The sequence below is a fragment of the Colletotrichum truncatum genome (assembly GCF_014235925.2).
Source record: "Colletotrichum truncatum strain CMES1059 chromosome Unknown Contig_0008, whole genome shotgun sequence".
Taxonomy (NCBI): domain Eukaryota; kingdom Fungi; phylum Ascomycota; class Sordariomycetes; order Glomerellales; family Glomerellaceae; genus Colletotrichum; species Colletotrichum truncatum.
In genome coordinates this window covers 442,261-458,122 of record NW_027222405.1, presented here as the reverse complement: position 1 = coordinate 458,122, position 15,862 = coordinate 442,261, and the positions used below count along the sequence as shown (strand labels likewise).

Genomic DNA, 15,862 nt, shown 5'->3' with positions numbered 1-15,862 from the left:
TTAAAACTTTCGTTGGGGGGCGATCCTGCACGGGTTGCCAAGATCGGCCTTGCGGCCTAGTTTCATAGATCTTCAGTGCCGTGGACGATATCGAGACTCGACTCTCGAAATATTGGCTTTAATGGCATGTAATATTGGCATGGGAATAACATACACCAGCTAGCCCTCATCCAAAGTACCCTTTCACTAACATGTGTTATGGCTCAGTAAATGCGTTATCGCCGTTGAAGAATTGGGACAACATGATTGAACTATATCGTTCTGCTCTTCATCTTAGGGTATCTTCGTTTCATCTCCACAGCCTGCTAAGACTATTGTGAATGGTTGCTAGATTGAAAGTCATTTTCATGAACACGCAGTGCTATATCGCAAGATGTAAGCTAAAGAACCTATAGAGACGCAATGTAGAAGGAGTCAGTTGGTCAGTTGGCATCAGCATTTTTGTCTTGTGATGCCGCGGCCGAAGCTCTGACCAAGCAAGTATCATCAATCCTGGTCTGTCCATGTAGCAACACATTTCGCCAACCCGTTATCTCAAAAGATGAATAATGCTTCCAATGGCTAGCATACCCATAATAGACACCCCGCACGGCATTGTCATGACAGAACTCTCCCCGCGAAGGGGCAAACTTTCCTTGACACCAATGGAGAAATTCTCGTAACTAACTCTGCACGTCATTGCTTTCTCTGTCTTAATCTTGCCCATCCTGCTGCCGAGAAGCCATAAAAAGGTGCTGGTGCCGATTGCCAAGCGTCTGACATCACAGCATATAAGTCCTGATTATGGCCGAAGCCGAGGAGAAGGGCGATCTTCAGTATAATCCTTGCGCCAAACTAGTGTTGCATTGGGTCTGCCGCTCCAAACATTGATATAGCATGGGGTGCTATGGCCCCTAGATGCTCCGGCACGTAATGGGAGTTTAGCGAATCCACCGCTCTGGTGTACCAATCGCATCTTGATCCGCTCGCGTGTCATTCGATATTTGTTTGCCCAACACGATGAAGCTTAGACCACCAGCCCCCGTAATACGATCAACGAGGACCATCGGAAGATCGAACGATGCTGGCAGGAGTTCCGGAGGCATGATTTCATGATCCTCCTAACACGGCAATTTGCTCGCGTCTTGTTTAGGATTGACCGTCTCATTGGTCTCACCAAAATTTAATTGTCAGCCTGGATTGGTAGCATGTAAGTGCCGAGAGTGATGCCCCCCTGGTATTATCCAGACGGGAGAGAGGAACGTCCGCACGGTATCGCACATGCACTAAAACGTAAATAAAGCGTTGACTTGTACTAGTATAAAATATGAGACGGGTTTTTGGAGTCACTGAAACCACTGCCAGTTTTTTTCTCACCGTCGGGTCGATGTGAGATGAAACTCGGCGCATAACTGGCGTTGGGCTCTTCGTGCAACTGTGACATGATTTTAACATGTCGAATGAGAGGGAAATATACATTAGTATTTCAAAGCTGACAGCTTTCGCCAAGACTGAGTTGTCTGGACAGACATGGTTCTCACTATTATCGGTGCAAAACTTTCACCAACAAACATTTGAGTTTTGGTCTGGTTTACATCTTATAGCTTCCAGCAGGCCATTTGCAGCAATAATTATTCACAAAGATTGTTTCTTCTGAGAAAAACCTCCAACAACAACATCGCTGTGCCTGATGAACGGCAAGGTTTGAAGAGAGGAGGTGGCTGCAACCAAGAACAAGATGGCTTGGGGGAATGCAGATTAATGAAACTCCCAGCATCGAGTTTCTGAATGCTAACACATCTGAACGACGTAAAGAACTCATAAATACGTATAGAATATAAAATCGTTCAATTATAATCATATCTGCCCTCCTAGTCCATCATAGGAATTTGAAGCTCCTTACACACGTAGCCCTATAATACCACTCGCATTCTCGTATGGTTACGAAAGATATCAACAAAACTAGACAGTCAAAAGTTAGCTTTTGGTAGTATTGGTTGTTGGCTCCAGAACCTCAAAGTATAATCTTGACAACTAATTAACCTCACTATGCTTCACATAGTAACCCATGAGATGAACAATCATGTGAGGTGAGCTTTTTTGTGTATGACTGCCATTACTAGTTTGCAATGATTTACGTGCCCCTGTCTCATATATGTTTTGTCACATCTCCTTGTCACTTCACTCCATTATCAAAGGAGCCCAAAGGCTCAAGCCCAAAAATGGATTTGCCAGAATAGCGTCACTCGGCTATCATACAACAGCGATTCACCATCTACGGCTGAAACATTCCTGTGCTGAAATTTGAAAGGGTATTCTACGGTAGCTTTATGGCAAAGCTGGAGCCGACCAGTTGCGAGACTTACGGCGATGGTTCCATTACTGACTATCCATTGACCAAAAGATAGGAATATGTGTACAAGGAACTGAAGAAAAACACAAAAGAATGCACTCCTTTTCGATAGTCTGCTTCGCCAGCAAACGATCGTGAATGTATACAAAAGAAATTACAATCGTATGAAGTAGACGAAAATCAGCATCTTCGGCATTGTCAGATCGCTCAATATTCACTTCTAGATGCGCGTGTCATAGCACCCAAATAAAGGTGTATCATTCTAGAACAGTGAAAGTTTGCGAAATTTGGCAGCTACATCATCTGTTGAATGATGAATTTTATCAGAAAAAGCTGAAGCCGTTCACATGGTATAAGGCGTTCATGTCAGTCTTGTCCGCATCTCCAGAATGAGAAATCAATGGCTCATCCAACGTCAAGATAAATGTGTCAGTACTGGAAGATTTTGAACTCTAATGCAAACAAGTTTTTGAGAACTGGTTTCATACCAGCACTGAAATGATTATCAGTCTTTACTTCATCCTTTTGAACTACACTACGATTAAACAGGCTTGCAGAAACTTCAGAATGTCTTGTATAGAATTAGAAAAGTAATCTTATGTTGTTCTACCGGATCGCAGTTCTCCAGAGATCCGTTGAGGTGACGCTTGTTGAGGTGGCGCTTGTTGAGGCAGGCGTTCTCATGGTATGAGACCTCCGATGCGTAAGGCTACTTAACGTCGCACACCCACTTCTCGCACACCCCCACATTTCGCACACCCATAAATCGCTCATGTAGAATTTTACCCTCTTCAACATTCTTTAATATCTTCACCACTTTTACAGCGATTATTATAATTCTTTGAATAGTTACTCTTATACGCTTAATGGGCCAGTATACGGAAACAGAAGTCAATCAAGCTCTCAATGCAGTTGCAAGTGGGCAGAGTGTCCGAAAGGCAGCTCATGATGCTGGAATTCCACCATCAACCCTCCAGTCTCGATTAAAGGGTTCACAGGCAAGAAATGTAGCTTTCTCTAGCTTCCAGAAGCTATCTCCAGCACAGGAAAGTCACTTAGCTGAATGGGTGCGTATCCAGGCGGCGTTAGGGCTGCCGCCAACACATCAACAACTCAAGGAATTTGCCCAGCGAATCCTAGACATCAGAGGCACTACCCAGCCACTTGGGAGAAACTGGATTCAGTTCTTTATTAAGAGAAATCCATCAATCAAGGTTCATAGAGCTAGAGCCATCGATTCTAAGCGTGTCAATGGGGCCTCAACTAATGTAATCAGGCAATGGTTTCAACAACTCGCCCTTCCAGAGATCAAGGCGATCAAACCACATCATCGCTATAACATGGATGAAACTGGTATCCTAGAAGGCAGAGGATCAAATGGCTTAGTACTGGGATCATCAGAAAGCTCATCAATGCGAAAAAAACAGCCTGGGTCTCGGGCTTGGACAACTATGCTTGAGTGTGTCTCTGCAACTGGTCAGGCGCTTCCTCCACTTGTTATTTATCGAGGGAAATCGGTTCAACAACAATGGTTTCCTCTTGATATCCATAAACGTGATATTTACAGTGGTTGGAAGTTCACAGCAACTGAGAATGGCTGGACTTCAGACTCTACAGCTGTGGAATGGCTTGAGAACATCTTTATCCCTCTGACTAAGCCTGATCATCCCTCTGAGCAGAGACTATTGATCCTAGACGGTCATGGCAGTCATGAAACAACAGAATTTATGTATCTCTGTTATAAACACAAGATATATCTCCTTTTCCTACCGCCACATACATCCCACGTTCTCCAACCTCTAGACCAAGCAGTCTTTGGGCCTCTCAAGGCGACCTATCGAAAAGAGCTTGGATACCTCATTCAACACAACGATTCTACAGTTGTAGGCAAACGGAACTTTCTTACCTGCTATGGAAAAGCACGCCAGATGGCATTTTCAAGCAAGAATATCAGAAGCGGCTGGAAAGCAACAGGACTATGGCCCATTTCGATAGCTCGACCGCTCATGAGCCCTCTACTGCTTGAGAATGCTTCCAAGCCCTCAAAGCCAGGCTATTCTACGCCTATGAGGGCCTCTGATGGTGGAAAAGACGAAAACTGGGCATCTGCTACATCCATAGTAGCCTGGTCAACGCCCAAGAAGACAGTTGATCTATATGATCAACTTAGCTTATTCAGCAAGTTGGATAAAGATCAGCAAACGCAGCGACTGTTGTTTCGGAAGGTTCAAAAGGGATTTGATGAAAAGGACTATCAATTGGCTACAGCAGAGAAGAAGATTGCAATGTTGGAAGCAGAAGTTGAGGCTGGAATGGTACGGAAGCGGCGTAAGGTCCAAATGAGCCCAAATTCGAAGTTTGCCAACATTGAGGCAATTCACAAAGCCCAAATTGAGGCTGGCGAAATTGAGGATAGCTCAGATGAATCTAGCGAGCCTGAATTACCTATTAAAACTGGCGATAGTATCACAGTTGCAGGAGACGAATCAGACTTATAGTTATGAAGTTGATGAATACCTCATGATGACCCAATTTATGGGTGTGCGAAATGTGGGGGTGTGCGAGAAGTGGGTGTGCGACGTTATCTATCCGCCAGCCGAAGGGCAGTTCAACACTAAAACTGAGCGCCACTGGCGATTCTATGCAAATCCACTCAATCTATCTCAATCTTCGAGACAGTGGCATCAAACGTCTTGAGAGTAGTGGAGGTCGGGATAACTCAAAATTTCATGATTTTATATGTGATAATGCCATCATGCAAAAACAGATTAGGTCTGAGTTTATCTGCAGAGCGCTAAATGCCAACGATGCAAATTTGGGCCCATGCTTAATCATCATCTACAGTTTTTAAACCTTCTCAGAGTACCGCCGAGGGAGTAGAAAGGGCAAGATCTTGGTAAAGGATAAGGTCACCACATCTATCGGATGCATCTACAAGCGCGTATGCTTTGGTGGTATATAGAAATAGACCAAGATGCGTATCTATTGCTCTAAACGGCTTCAGTAATAAGCCTCGCTGTATTAAGTATGCGATTCAAACTTGATAATCTATAATACCATGGATATGCAAAAGAACCTGCAGGAAATTTTCGCGCCTCGTTACGCTCTGCGATCTTATGAGTCTATGCTGCAACCCATTATACGTCTCGGGAATAGGTAGGGAACAAAAATTTAAACAGGCGTTGAGATACCTCTAATAAACACATCCATAGTTTTGATGGTCATGATGAGTGGATGGCATCAGTTGTTGTTGAAAGAATCCGAATAATCTGCTACAACTTGAGGTTTGACAGCTACACTGTGGCGATCAGCCGCCATCAGCTGCCTAGGCTCGTCGACATCAAGGTAGGAGGACTAATAGATGCAATCAATCTAGGCCTTGAGGGCGTTAAATGAGTCTGCCTCTTTCTGTGTTGTAGAAGTACGCGTTGAGAAATAGTCCTGGCATAGTCTAAATGACGATCTACCCGGTCGAAAGGTGCCGTTTGCCTGTGACACGACTCATCTTCAGCTTCATGATCAGAAGAGTGGATACAGTCCTACGAAGAACTCAATGGTGTTTGGCGCGGCCTCCATCTGGACTGAGCTGTCGTCGTCCCCGGACAACACTAAAGTCAATCCAAACGGAAATTTTGGATCTAACGAGTCATAATCCGTGTCAATTATTGCGACGCCCCCTCTAACCATGAGTTGATGATGACTCCTTTGCGTAATCCATACTGTCCACATCAGCGACTAGAGAAGATCTCAACTCAGAGAACCACAACAGCAAATGGGTTCTCGTCTGCTGGCTCACGTTAAATCGAAAGCTAAGTGGAATCTGCCCAGTTCCTTACTAAAACCCAGCATGTGCATGACAAAGCAACACAGCAACTGTCACGGAGGTCTCCAATGAAGAAATTGAGAAACTGCGCGCCATCAGTCAGCAACCTCCTTGGAAGCAACCTTGTTCACCCCGCAACCGTGATCTCTGGCACCACCCTCAACAGGAAAGACGTTGATCACTACCTCAACGCTTATTCGCTAAGATATCGGCAAAGGTCTCGGGATGGATGAACCCCCTTGTCCCCTTGTCTCCTCTTTCCCCGCATCCAGGCACCTTCGCCCCTCCTAACCACACACAGCCTACTGCAGCTTGACGCAGCGAACCCCCCTCAAGCTATGACCTGGCCGAGTCAGAAATAATGCAGCTTTCTCCTCTCAACTGGATTCTCCAATTCAGGGTTCACTTCCGATGCGTCCTAACAACGGTCTGCAGTAGCTGGCTGAATGGACCTAGAGCCCAGGAGTGTCCCAAAAAGACCGGTGAAGCCGAAGCTACATTTCGACCCCTTGAAATACGAGTACGCTTAAGCAAAGGTCCCAACAACCTCATTGGCTATTTAGATGGAAAGCTAGGGGATCTAAGACACTTCCTGTGAGGTTCTAGCTTGGCTGTCTTCGCGATGCAACAGGACACAAGACTACATCCATCCATGGATCACAGCAGGGCAACCTTCCCCGCACCCGATGCACGGTTCGGGCGCTACCCACTTGTCCGCCTGAACGACCGGTACGGCGCCGCCATCTGTGCGGCCATGTGATCTGAATAAGGGGTATCGGAATCGAAGATCAGCGAGTACGGAAGCACGGTGGAACAATATTGTCTCTGCGTTGGTGTCTCAATGCAGCTTGCCCTGCGGAGTAGCTGCATATAAAAAACCTGGATCCGCAAGCTGTTTTATTCAGCCATCGGCTTTTTGCCTCGACCTATTTTAGCCACCCATCATCCTGTTTTTTTACTCTGAATCTTTGTATTTCCGCCTGTGGTGCTGCAAACATGGGTCTTTATAGCAAGCTGGCCGACCACATTGAGGAGGTGGATGTAATCATCGCAGGAGGTTTGTTGAATCATTCCGTCTATCGCTGAGAGACCCTTGCTAATGATGAACAGGAGGAACAGCAGGTTGTGTTCTTGCTGGCCGACTAGCAGCCGCCGCACCAGAACTCTCAATCCTCGTTATCGAAGGCGGAACAAACAATCGCAATGTCCCCAACGTCGTTCATCCAGCGTTTTTCCTAGATCACCTTGCTCCCGAAAGTAAAACCGCAATCTTTTACCAGGCCAACAAATCCGACAAGCTGGCAGGCCGCAGCCCTATTGTGCCGGCTGGGGGTATCCTGGGTGGTGGTTCCTCTATCAACTTCATGCTGTACGTGTTTCTGCCTCTCTCAAACTCAAATTCCGCATCTCCGCTCCCCCTCCTTTCCAACGCATGCCTTACCCAACCCGTTCGCCAATCGTTTCATTCGCCGATAGATGTGGAGATGACGATCCATGACCCCGTGAGCCCGGGATGTCACTCTTCTGACTCTCCAACCCCGTTCAAGACCTCAAACTAATGAGTCATGGTTTCCACCACAACAGTTACACCCGTGCCCAAAAATCCGATTTCGATTCCTGGAAGACTCCGGGCTGGTCATCCCAAGATCTCCGGCCGCATCTTAACCGCTTTGAGACGTACCACGGCAATGGCGACAAGGCTGATCACGGCACTTCGGGCCCTGTGCACATTTCCTCGGGCGGCTTCCGCGTGCCAGGAGCCGAAGACGATATCCTTGCCGCGGCGAAGCAGAAGGGATATCCTGAAATTCGTGATCTGCAGAACCTGGAAGCAAACAACGGTTACGAGCGCTGGATGCGCTACGTCTCACCCGATGGTAAAAGACAGGATTCCGCCCACACTTTCCTGCATCCGCTACTTGAGGACGGCAAACACCCCAACCTCCACGTGCTTGTGGAGTCAAAGGTTGTGAGAGTGTTATTCGATGATAACAAGCGCGCTGTGGGCGTGGAGTATACGCCGAACCCTGATTACCAGGCTGTGCTGAACACGACACGGCATCCTATCCGAAGTGTGAAGGCAAGGAAACTGGTTGTCGTTTCCTGCGGTGCATGCGGCACGCCCCCTGTTCTTGAGCGATCCGGAGTCGGCAACAGGAAGGTGCTGGAAAAAGCCGGCATTCCCGTTGTTTCCGACCTTCCCGGTGTAGGACATGACTATCAGGACCATCATCTAATTTTGTATCCTTACAAGGCAGCGCTGAAGCCTGACGAGACGCTTGACGAACTCTTCAGCGGACGCACGAGCCACGAAGATGCTATTGCACAGAAGCACAAGATGCTCGGCTGGAATGGTGTAGATATCGTCAGTAAGATTCGTCCTACGGAGGAAGAGATCGATAAGCTCGGTCCTGAGTTCCGGAAAGCGTGGGACAAGGACTTCAAGGATAGTCCCAACAGGCCACTCATGCTCAGCGGTTTCCTGCACGGGTACGTATTCTCCGACCGTTTGTCACATTGAAACTTCTCTTCTAAAACTAACAATCTGCAGTTTCCTGGGAGATCATTCCGCGATCCCTAAAGGGCAATATACTACCATCGCAAACTACACCGCGTACCCCTACTCCCGCGGTAGCATCCACATCACAGGCCCCTCGGTGACTGACCCCCTCGACTTCAATGCAGGCTTCCTCTCAGACGCAAACGACATTGACCTGCAGAAGCACGTTTGGGCCTACAAACACTCACGAGAGGTAGCTCGTCGCACGGCTCTTTACCGCGGCGAGGTGGCTGGTGGTCACCCATCTTTTCCCGCCGGCTCCAAAGCTGGCCTCATCGACAACGTCTCTGTAGACGCACATAAGAGTGTTACAGACCTTGAGTATTCCGCAGAAGACAACAAGGCTATCGAGCAATTCGTGAGAGAGAACCTCAACACGACGTGGCACTCGCTCGGCACGGCCAAGATGGCGCCGCGGGCCGACAAGGGTGTCGTTGACTCGTCACTGAGTGTGTATGGTGTGGAGGGGCTCAAGCTTGTTGATTTGAGCATTTGCCCCGAGAATGTCGGGGCCAATACGAACAATACTGCTTTTGTGGTCGGCGAGAAAGCGTCGGACATCATTGCCAAGGAGTTGGGCATCATCTTGACACCTAAGCTGTGAGGAGATGGATTTATGTTAACGGTTGAAGCATCATAGCATGAGTTAGAGTTAGCGAGAATATTTTGTAAGATTTTGATCATAACAAACGAAAAGCATTCTACGTAAATTTGCCAGCATTTCACACTAACACTGGAAATCCTCGCCGGTCAGGCGCGACTTATATATGCTACCTTGCAAGGCTGTCATAAATGATCTAGCATTCATATTAACGGAAACCCAAGTATTGTTAAATAGCAGTGTTAGCTAGGCTTTTTTTTTTTTTCCTCTTTCCCAGCTCCATTTTGAGTGTGCGTATACTTACTTGATTCCATATATTAAGCTGGACAGGCTATATTCTGTCTGATCTTTTTGCTTCGGCACAAACAGCCTCTCTCTGATCTATTCTGCCATCATGAGCGAAGATGGAGCCGAGGGTGACTGATCATTCATGAGCACAACATCAACTGCAAGGGTTTTTCTTTTTGTTTTTTTCCGAGTCTTCGTCTACTCATAAGGTACTTACCCACTACTTTCGTCCAGTTTATCTTCTCATGTATGTCTCATCTCAGCCAAATGTCACTACATTAAGATGCCACCTGGAGGCGAGGCAGCTTATTGGGATAATGAAGTTTAGTGTCACCAGACGCCGTTGAGGTGTCAGGTGATGGTATGATGGATGTTTTAGACATCCCGCCTGTCTTCCAGCCACACAAAGTTTTCATATATCCCTCAAGCGCATATGATTTTGACAAGGTTTCACTCACGGGTCAAAAGTCCCCGTAGGATCTAGACTTTTCAGCATACCCGGAATTATGACGATCAAATGTCTAAAAATATTAATATTTTCGTCTCGCTATCTAGTTACTGCTGATGGCGGTGGTCTTGTGAAAAACTCACCGAAGTCGGGTGTCTATTCCGGCATGTCAGACATCTAGACCGCCTTTGGGTGGCCATTGTCTCAAACTCATCTGTCTTTTGACGAGGGCGAGCTGAGACACGCCAACACAAGGACTTGATAGAATTATCCAAGGAACAAGAAGATGGTCGAGGGCTTTGCACGAAATGTACACCAGACTGTAGATTGGCTACATCATGGACATAACGTCGCACACCCACTTCTCGCACACCCCCACATTTCGCACACCCATAAATCGCTCATGTAGAATTTTACCCTCTTCAACATTCTTTAATATCTTCACCACTTTTACAGCGATTATTATAATTCTTTGAATAGTTACTCTTATACGCTTAATGGGCCAGTATACGGAAACAGAAGTCAATCAAGCTCTCAATGCAGTTGCAAGTGGGCAGAGTGTCCGAAAGGCAGCTCATGATGCTGGAATTCCACCATCAACCCTCCAGTCTCGATTAAAGGGTTCACAGGCAAGAAATGTAGCTTTCTCTAGCTTCCAGAAGCTATCTCCAGCACAGGAAAGTCACTTAGCTGAATGGGTGCGTATCCAGGCGGCGTTAGGGCTGCCGCCAACACATCAACAACTCAAGGAATTTGCCCAGCGAATCCTAGACATCAGAGGCACTACCCAGCCACTTGGGAGAAACTGGATTCAGTTCTTTATTAAGAGAAATCCATCAATCAAGGTTCATAGAGCTAGAGCCATCGATTCTAAGCGTGTCAATGGGGCCTCAACTAATGTAATCAGGCAATGGTTTCAACAACTCGCCCTTCCAGAGATCAAGGCGATCAAACCACATCATCGCTATAACATGGATGAAACTGGTATCCTAGAAGGCAGAGGATCAAATGGCTTAGTACTGGGATCATCAGAAAGCTCATCAATGCGAAAAAAACAGCCTGGGTCTCGGGCTTGGACAACTATGCTTGAGTGTGTCTCTGCAACTGGTCAGGCGCTTCCTCCACTTGTTATTTATCGAGGGAAATCGGTTCAACAACAATGGTTTCCTCTTGATATCCATAAACGTGATATTTACAGTGGTTGGAAGTTCACAGCAACTGAGAATGGCTGGACTTCAGACTCTACAGCTGTGGAATGGCTTGAGAACATCTTTATCCCTCTGACTAAGCCTGATCATCCCTCTGAGCAGAGACTATTGATCCTAGACGGTCATGGCAGTCATGAAACAACAGAATTTATGTATCTTGTTACGGCCAGCTAACTGACAGTGGGTTTGTGTTAACAGTAAGCCAGGGATTGACAACAGTAACAGTCGTTCTGGGGTCTGGTCGATTGAATCGTAGATCTTCAAAGGTCTTGGTGATCAGTCAAGGCCTCAACAAGAGTCGTAGAGTAGTCGTCACTTAGGTATAGCTGAAAGTACCGGTTAGGGTAATCACAAAGTTGATTGCTGAAGAGCTATGGAAGTCTGACCTTGAGCCAGGCTCAGGTCATACTATATACAAGTCCTGAACAGTGTTCTTTGTCTACCTGGGGGTGATTACCTAGGTGCATGAGGTGATCGCGATCAGTTGGCAATGCCAACTGATCACTGAGCGTCCCGTCCTGTGCTCCACTGATCGTTTCCTTATCTTATCGTCACGTGACTTGTACCATAGTTCTTCCGTGCCGAGTGAGTTCCCGCTGTTCCCGTGATCCTGTAGTACAAATGGAAAACATTAACAACAGCGAGAACGAAATTTTTGAAAATCGGAGCAAAAACGGCCCCAAATACGCGTGCTCGCGGCCACAGAGCCCCCTTCGATGCAATGCCATCCTCGGCCTTGATTCTACGTCCCAAAGGGGCCCAAGATAGCCGCAGAGCACGCCCCGACTACAATGAAAAACTTGAGAGCAAGCTGCAAAATACGACATATCAATAGACAACACTGTTACCACCACCACAGGCGAGCCACAAGCCGCTACACGAAGCACTAAGACTGCGCCCAAACAATCAACTTCAACACAACAGCCGCCGACAGGTTTTGGGTCACCTGTCACCCCCGACAAAGTTTGTAACGTCCCACAACGACGAAGATGAGTCCGACAGAACAGTATCACCTTCCGCACGGAGAAAGCACCAGGCATTAGGCATGCTACGATCGATGCCACACAATACTACAGACCATAGACAGACTGGTCCCCTGTCGCCCCTTTTGCGAAGAAGGATTGGTGTCCCTTCAACGCGCGACAATGTCTGCGGAATCTGTGCGGGAGCTCTCATACCCAGTAATCGAACATGTCGGAGTCAGTGGAGCATTGTGCTTCGTGGAAGACCCTTGGGCCAATGTGGTGGAGGGCAATAGTGGTCAACAGGCAAGAAACAAGAGGCCACATAGGAACCCGGCAGGAGGCAACAAAGAATTTACAGATGCAACTGAGAAAACGGCACATACAAGTCCGGGAGGATACGGACAAAACAAAGAGACAAAGCTGAGCGCTGGGGGGAGACTGTAGGTACAAAGAACCAGATACGGTGCTACCAGCACCAACTGAACCGAAGCAGGAGGACGCAAAACAAGCATTCTAGAGAGCAACACAAAAGCGAGAAAGCAGACAGGAGAGCAACACACTTCTTCAACAGAGGGCACAAACACACAGAATAGAGAACATAGTGGGGAGCTTGGGGATAGCTGGCCCTGATGCAACATCAGGGCGAAGTGGGGCGTCGCTGTTCATTGTCGACGCTTCGGCTACCTGCCAAACCCTGCTTTCCGGGCATAGCTGCTGGCATAAGAGCGGCTTCATAACCGAGTAGGAATAAATCAATCAATCAATCATGTAGTACAAATGTCCTGTCCTAGCCGCCCGACGCCCAAGTGGGTCGTTCGGCTGTTATCCTTGTTTACGGGTCGTAACATTCCGCTGTTGAAACCAGTCTTTTCTTGTGTTTAAAATGACCCTTACAGATGGAACTGAAACAACTTTAAGTGATAGACAAAAGTCAAGATGTTTTTTTTTTTCCGGCAAAGGGTGCTGCGGAACAAAAACTCAAATGCTCGGTCGCGTTTGGCAATTCAATCGGCAACCACAACGATGAGATGATCGATTTTCGGGGATCAGATACAAAATATAACTCTAGAAAAACGTTTCAAACAACTCTAATGAAGAACGTGACATGCAACATTATGCAATGCCCAAGCTTTTCAGGTAAGAGCGCACGGTCTCCAATAGAGCCCCAATATCTCCATCTAGTCATCAATCCATTTGGTGGATGTCACATGCAAGTGGCCTAATATCGTAGGAGTATTCCTGCCTTCACCACCGCAGAATCACACCTCGCATGTAGTAGTCTCAGTTACTGATTGCTGTCTTGGATACAACGTTGAATAGAACGGGCATATTGATTCTTCCTAAGCAGGTATCCTGTTACCTTTGACCCTCGTACCTACAAAGGATTGGACACAATGACAAATGACCATGTGCGAATTACAGGCTATCCATGGTTCCATACAAAGCTAACCCTCCAGCTAGGTTCTAAATGCTTGCCAGAGATTGCGCGGCGTTAAAATAATATTTTGACAGGACATATTCCCTTGAAGCGCAATTTGGCGTGTTATCCAGAATTGAGCTTGGGATCTGTCAGCTTCAACGATGCTAGAGCTACTGTTGCGATAGTTGGAATACGGAGTCGTGTAGCACTTCCAGCTACACGCCCGCCAGGCTGAGAGGCCCAAGCCTCCCAGACCCACGTGACAGGCCAAGGGGGAATATCCCTACCTTCTAGTCAACAACACTACTTTCAACTATCATAAACCATCGATTAGAACCAATTTACTATTATTTATTATTAACGAACGGAATTCCGTTTCACTCCTTGTAAAACCTATACTAATTAGTAGTAAACCTTATAGTTGCTATTAATTTAGTTAACTTTATAATTACTACTCTGCTATAGATAAACCGTAGATTAGCAAGGTTAATACTAGAAGAGACGACTTCTTAAACTAGATACCTAAGCCTAAGTAAAAGTAGGGATTTCGTACTAATAAGAGAAGAAGTAAGAATAACTAGGATCTATGGAAACTAATAGAAGAAAGCTTTTTTTCTTCGAATCTACTAGTAATCCGATTATTTAAGTAACCTAAGGACTGCTATGCTTACCCTAGGCGGGATAAGGTTAATCGTAGCTAATTATCGCTAGCAAGAGCGTTCCATCACGCGTTTTCAATTACTAGAAGAAGAGACCTACCGAATCGACGGTCTTCTAACCTTTTCACGCTATAAAAGCGAAGATTTACGAATCCTACAAGGGATAACAACTTCCCTAACTATAACTATCCCCTACGCGCGGTGCTAATTACGAAGCGCCTGCTAGTTTCTTAATAAATCCCTAGACAAGGTGCTAACTACGAAGCGCCTGCTATAAGAGACCTCCCTACTAGAAGAAGAATACGCCGAAAGGCAAGCAGAGACTACTAATAGTAATCCGCCTATATAGCTATATATATACGCTTCTAAGGCTACGGCTTAAGAGAAATATACGTAGTTATAAGCGTTATAAGGCTAACTATCTACTAGATTCTAAACTTCCTAATAGTAAGGAGCGAAGCCTAAAGCAAGAAAGAAAGATTTATAAGAGAATCTGTTAGAAGTATAAGTATATTATACTTCTATTTTACTTATTTATCCTATTTAGTCTTATCTAAGACTTAGTAGGACTTACAAAAGTAACTAGCTAAGAATGGCTGCTTGCTAGTTTAAACATATGATATTCAGATCCCTATGGAATACTCTCTTTAACCTTATCTAAAAGTCTATTTAGTTAAAGAAGATTCTAGTCTGATTTATAAGCTGCTTTATAAGCTAGTTGACGTATATACTTACGTATACTAAACCTAGCTTATAGCTTCCTATATTAGCTATTATAGGCGACGTTATACTACTATATAACTAGCCTAATTCTCTCCCTTAGCTAGCTATTAGTTCTTCAACCAACTCAGCTTCAATATAAGCCTATACATTCTTTACTATTAAAGCTCTACTTTATAAGTACAAGTTCCCTTACTCTAATACCCTGTTATAAGGATATCGTACTATCTACGAGATTCCTACCTACCGTTCCAACATTATATTGAAGCTGAGTTGGTTGAAGAACTAATAGCTAGCTAAGGGAGAGAATTAGGCTAGTTATATAGTAGTATAACGTCGCCTATAATAGCTAATATAGGAAGCTATAAGCTAGGTTTAGTATACGTAAGTATATACGTCAACTAGCTTATAAAGCAGCTTATAAATCAGACTAGAATCTTCTTTAACTAAATAGACTTTTAGATAAGGTTAAAGAGAGTATTCCATAGGGATCTGAATGTCATATGTTTAAACTAGCAAGCAGCCATTCTTAGCTAGTTACTTTTGTAAGTCCTACTAAGTCTTAGATAAGACTAAATAGGATAAATAAGTAAAATAGAAGTATAATATACTTATACTTCTAACAATACCGCTACGGCGTTTAACGCTGCCCGGTTCCTTAAGGATATTTCTACGAAAGCTACTTAAGAAGCCTTACGCCTCTGCTAGATAGATATATATCAAGGACCCCTAGACTAGCTAGTTACCGACGCTAGAACAAACTTCCGCTTAACAAAATTCCGAAACGTAGCGAGAGGAATAGCAATTAAAATCAAGGAAATTCTTATAAAAGCCTATA

General features: G+C 45.5%; 3 protein-coding genes across 3 annotated transcripts; all 3 read left to right on the top strand.

Annotated features, from left to right (window-relative positions):
- Positions 1-3,672: 3,672 nt before the first annotated feature.
- On the top strand, positions 3,673-4,830 carry CTRU02_211608 (transposase; the record flags this gene model as incomplete). The annotated part of the gene is made up of 1 exon (XM_036732350.2): positions 3,673-4,830. The coding sequence occupies one exon, from the start codon at positions 3,673-3,675 to the stop codon at positions 4,828-4,830; it is 1,158 nt and encodes a 385-aa protein (XP_036575979.2).
- A 2,321-nt stretch (positions 4,831-7,151) lies between these two features.
- On the top strand, positions 7,152-9,319 carry CTRU02_211607 (putative alcohol dehydrogenase; the record flags this gene model as incomplete). The annotated part of the gene is made up of 4 exons (XM_036732349.1): positions 7,152-7,212; positions 7,266-7,524; positions 7,740-8,645; positions 8,707-9,319. The coding sequence occupies 4 exons, from the start codon at positions 7,152-7,154 to the stop codon at positions 9,317-9,319; spliced, it is 1,839 nt and encodes a 612-aa protein (XP_036575978.1).
- A 1,230-nt stretch (positions 9,320-10,549) lies between these two features.
- On the top strand, positions 10,550-11,434 carry CTRU02_211606 (transposase; the record flags this gene model as incomplete). Its single annotated transcript, XM_036732348.1, has 1 exon — positions 10,550-11,434. One exon carries the CDS (start codon positions 10,550-10,552, stop codon positions 11,432-11,434), a length of 885 nt encoding a protein of 294 aa, XP_036575977.1.
- Positions 11,435-15,862: the final 4,428 nt, after the last annotated feature.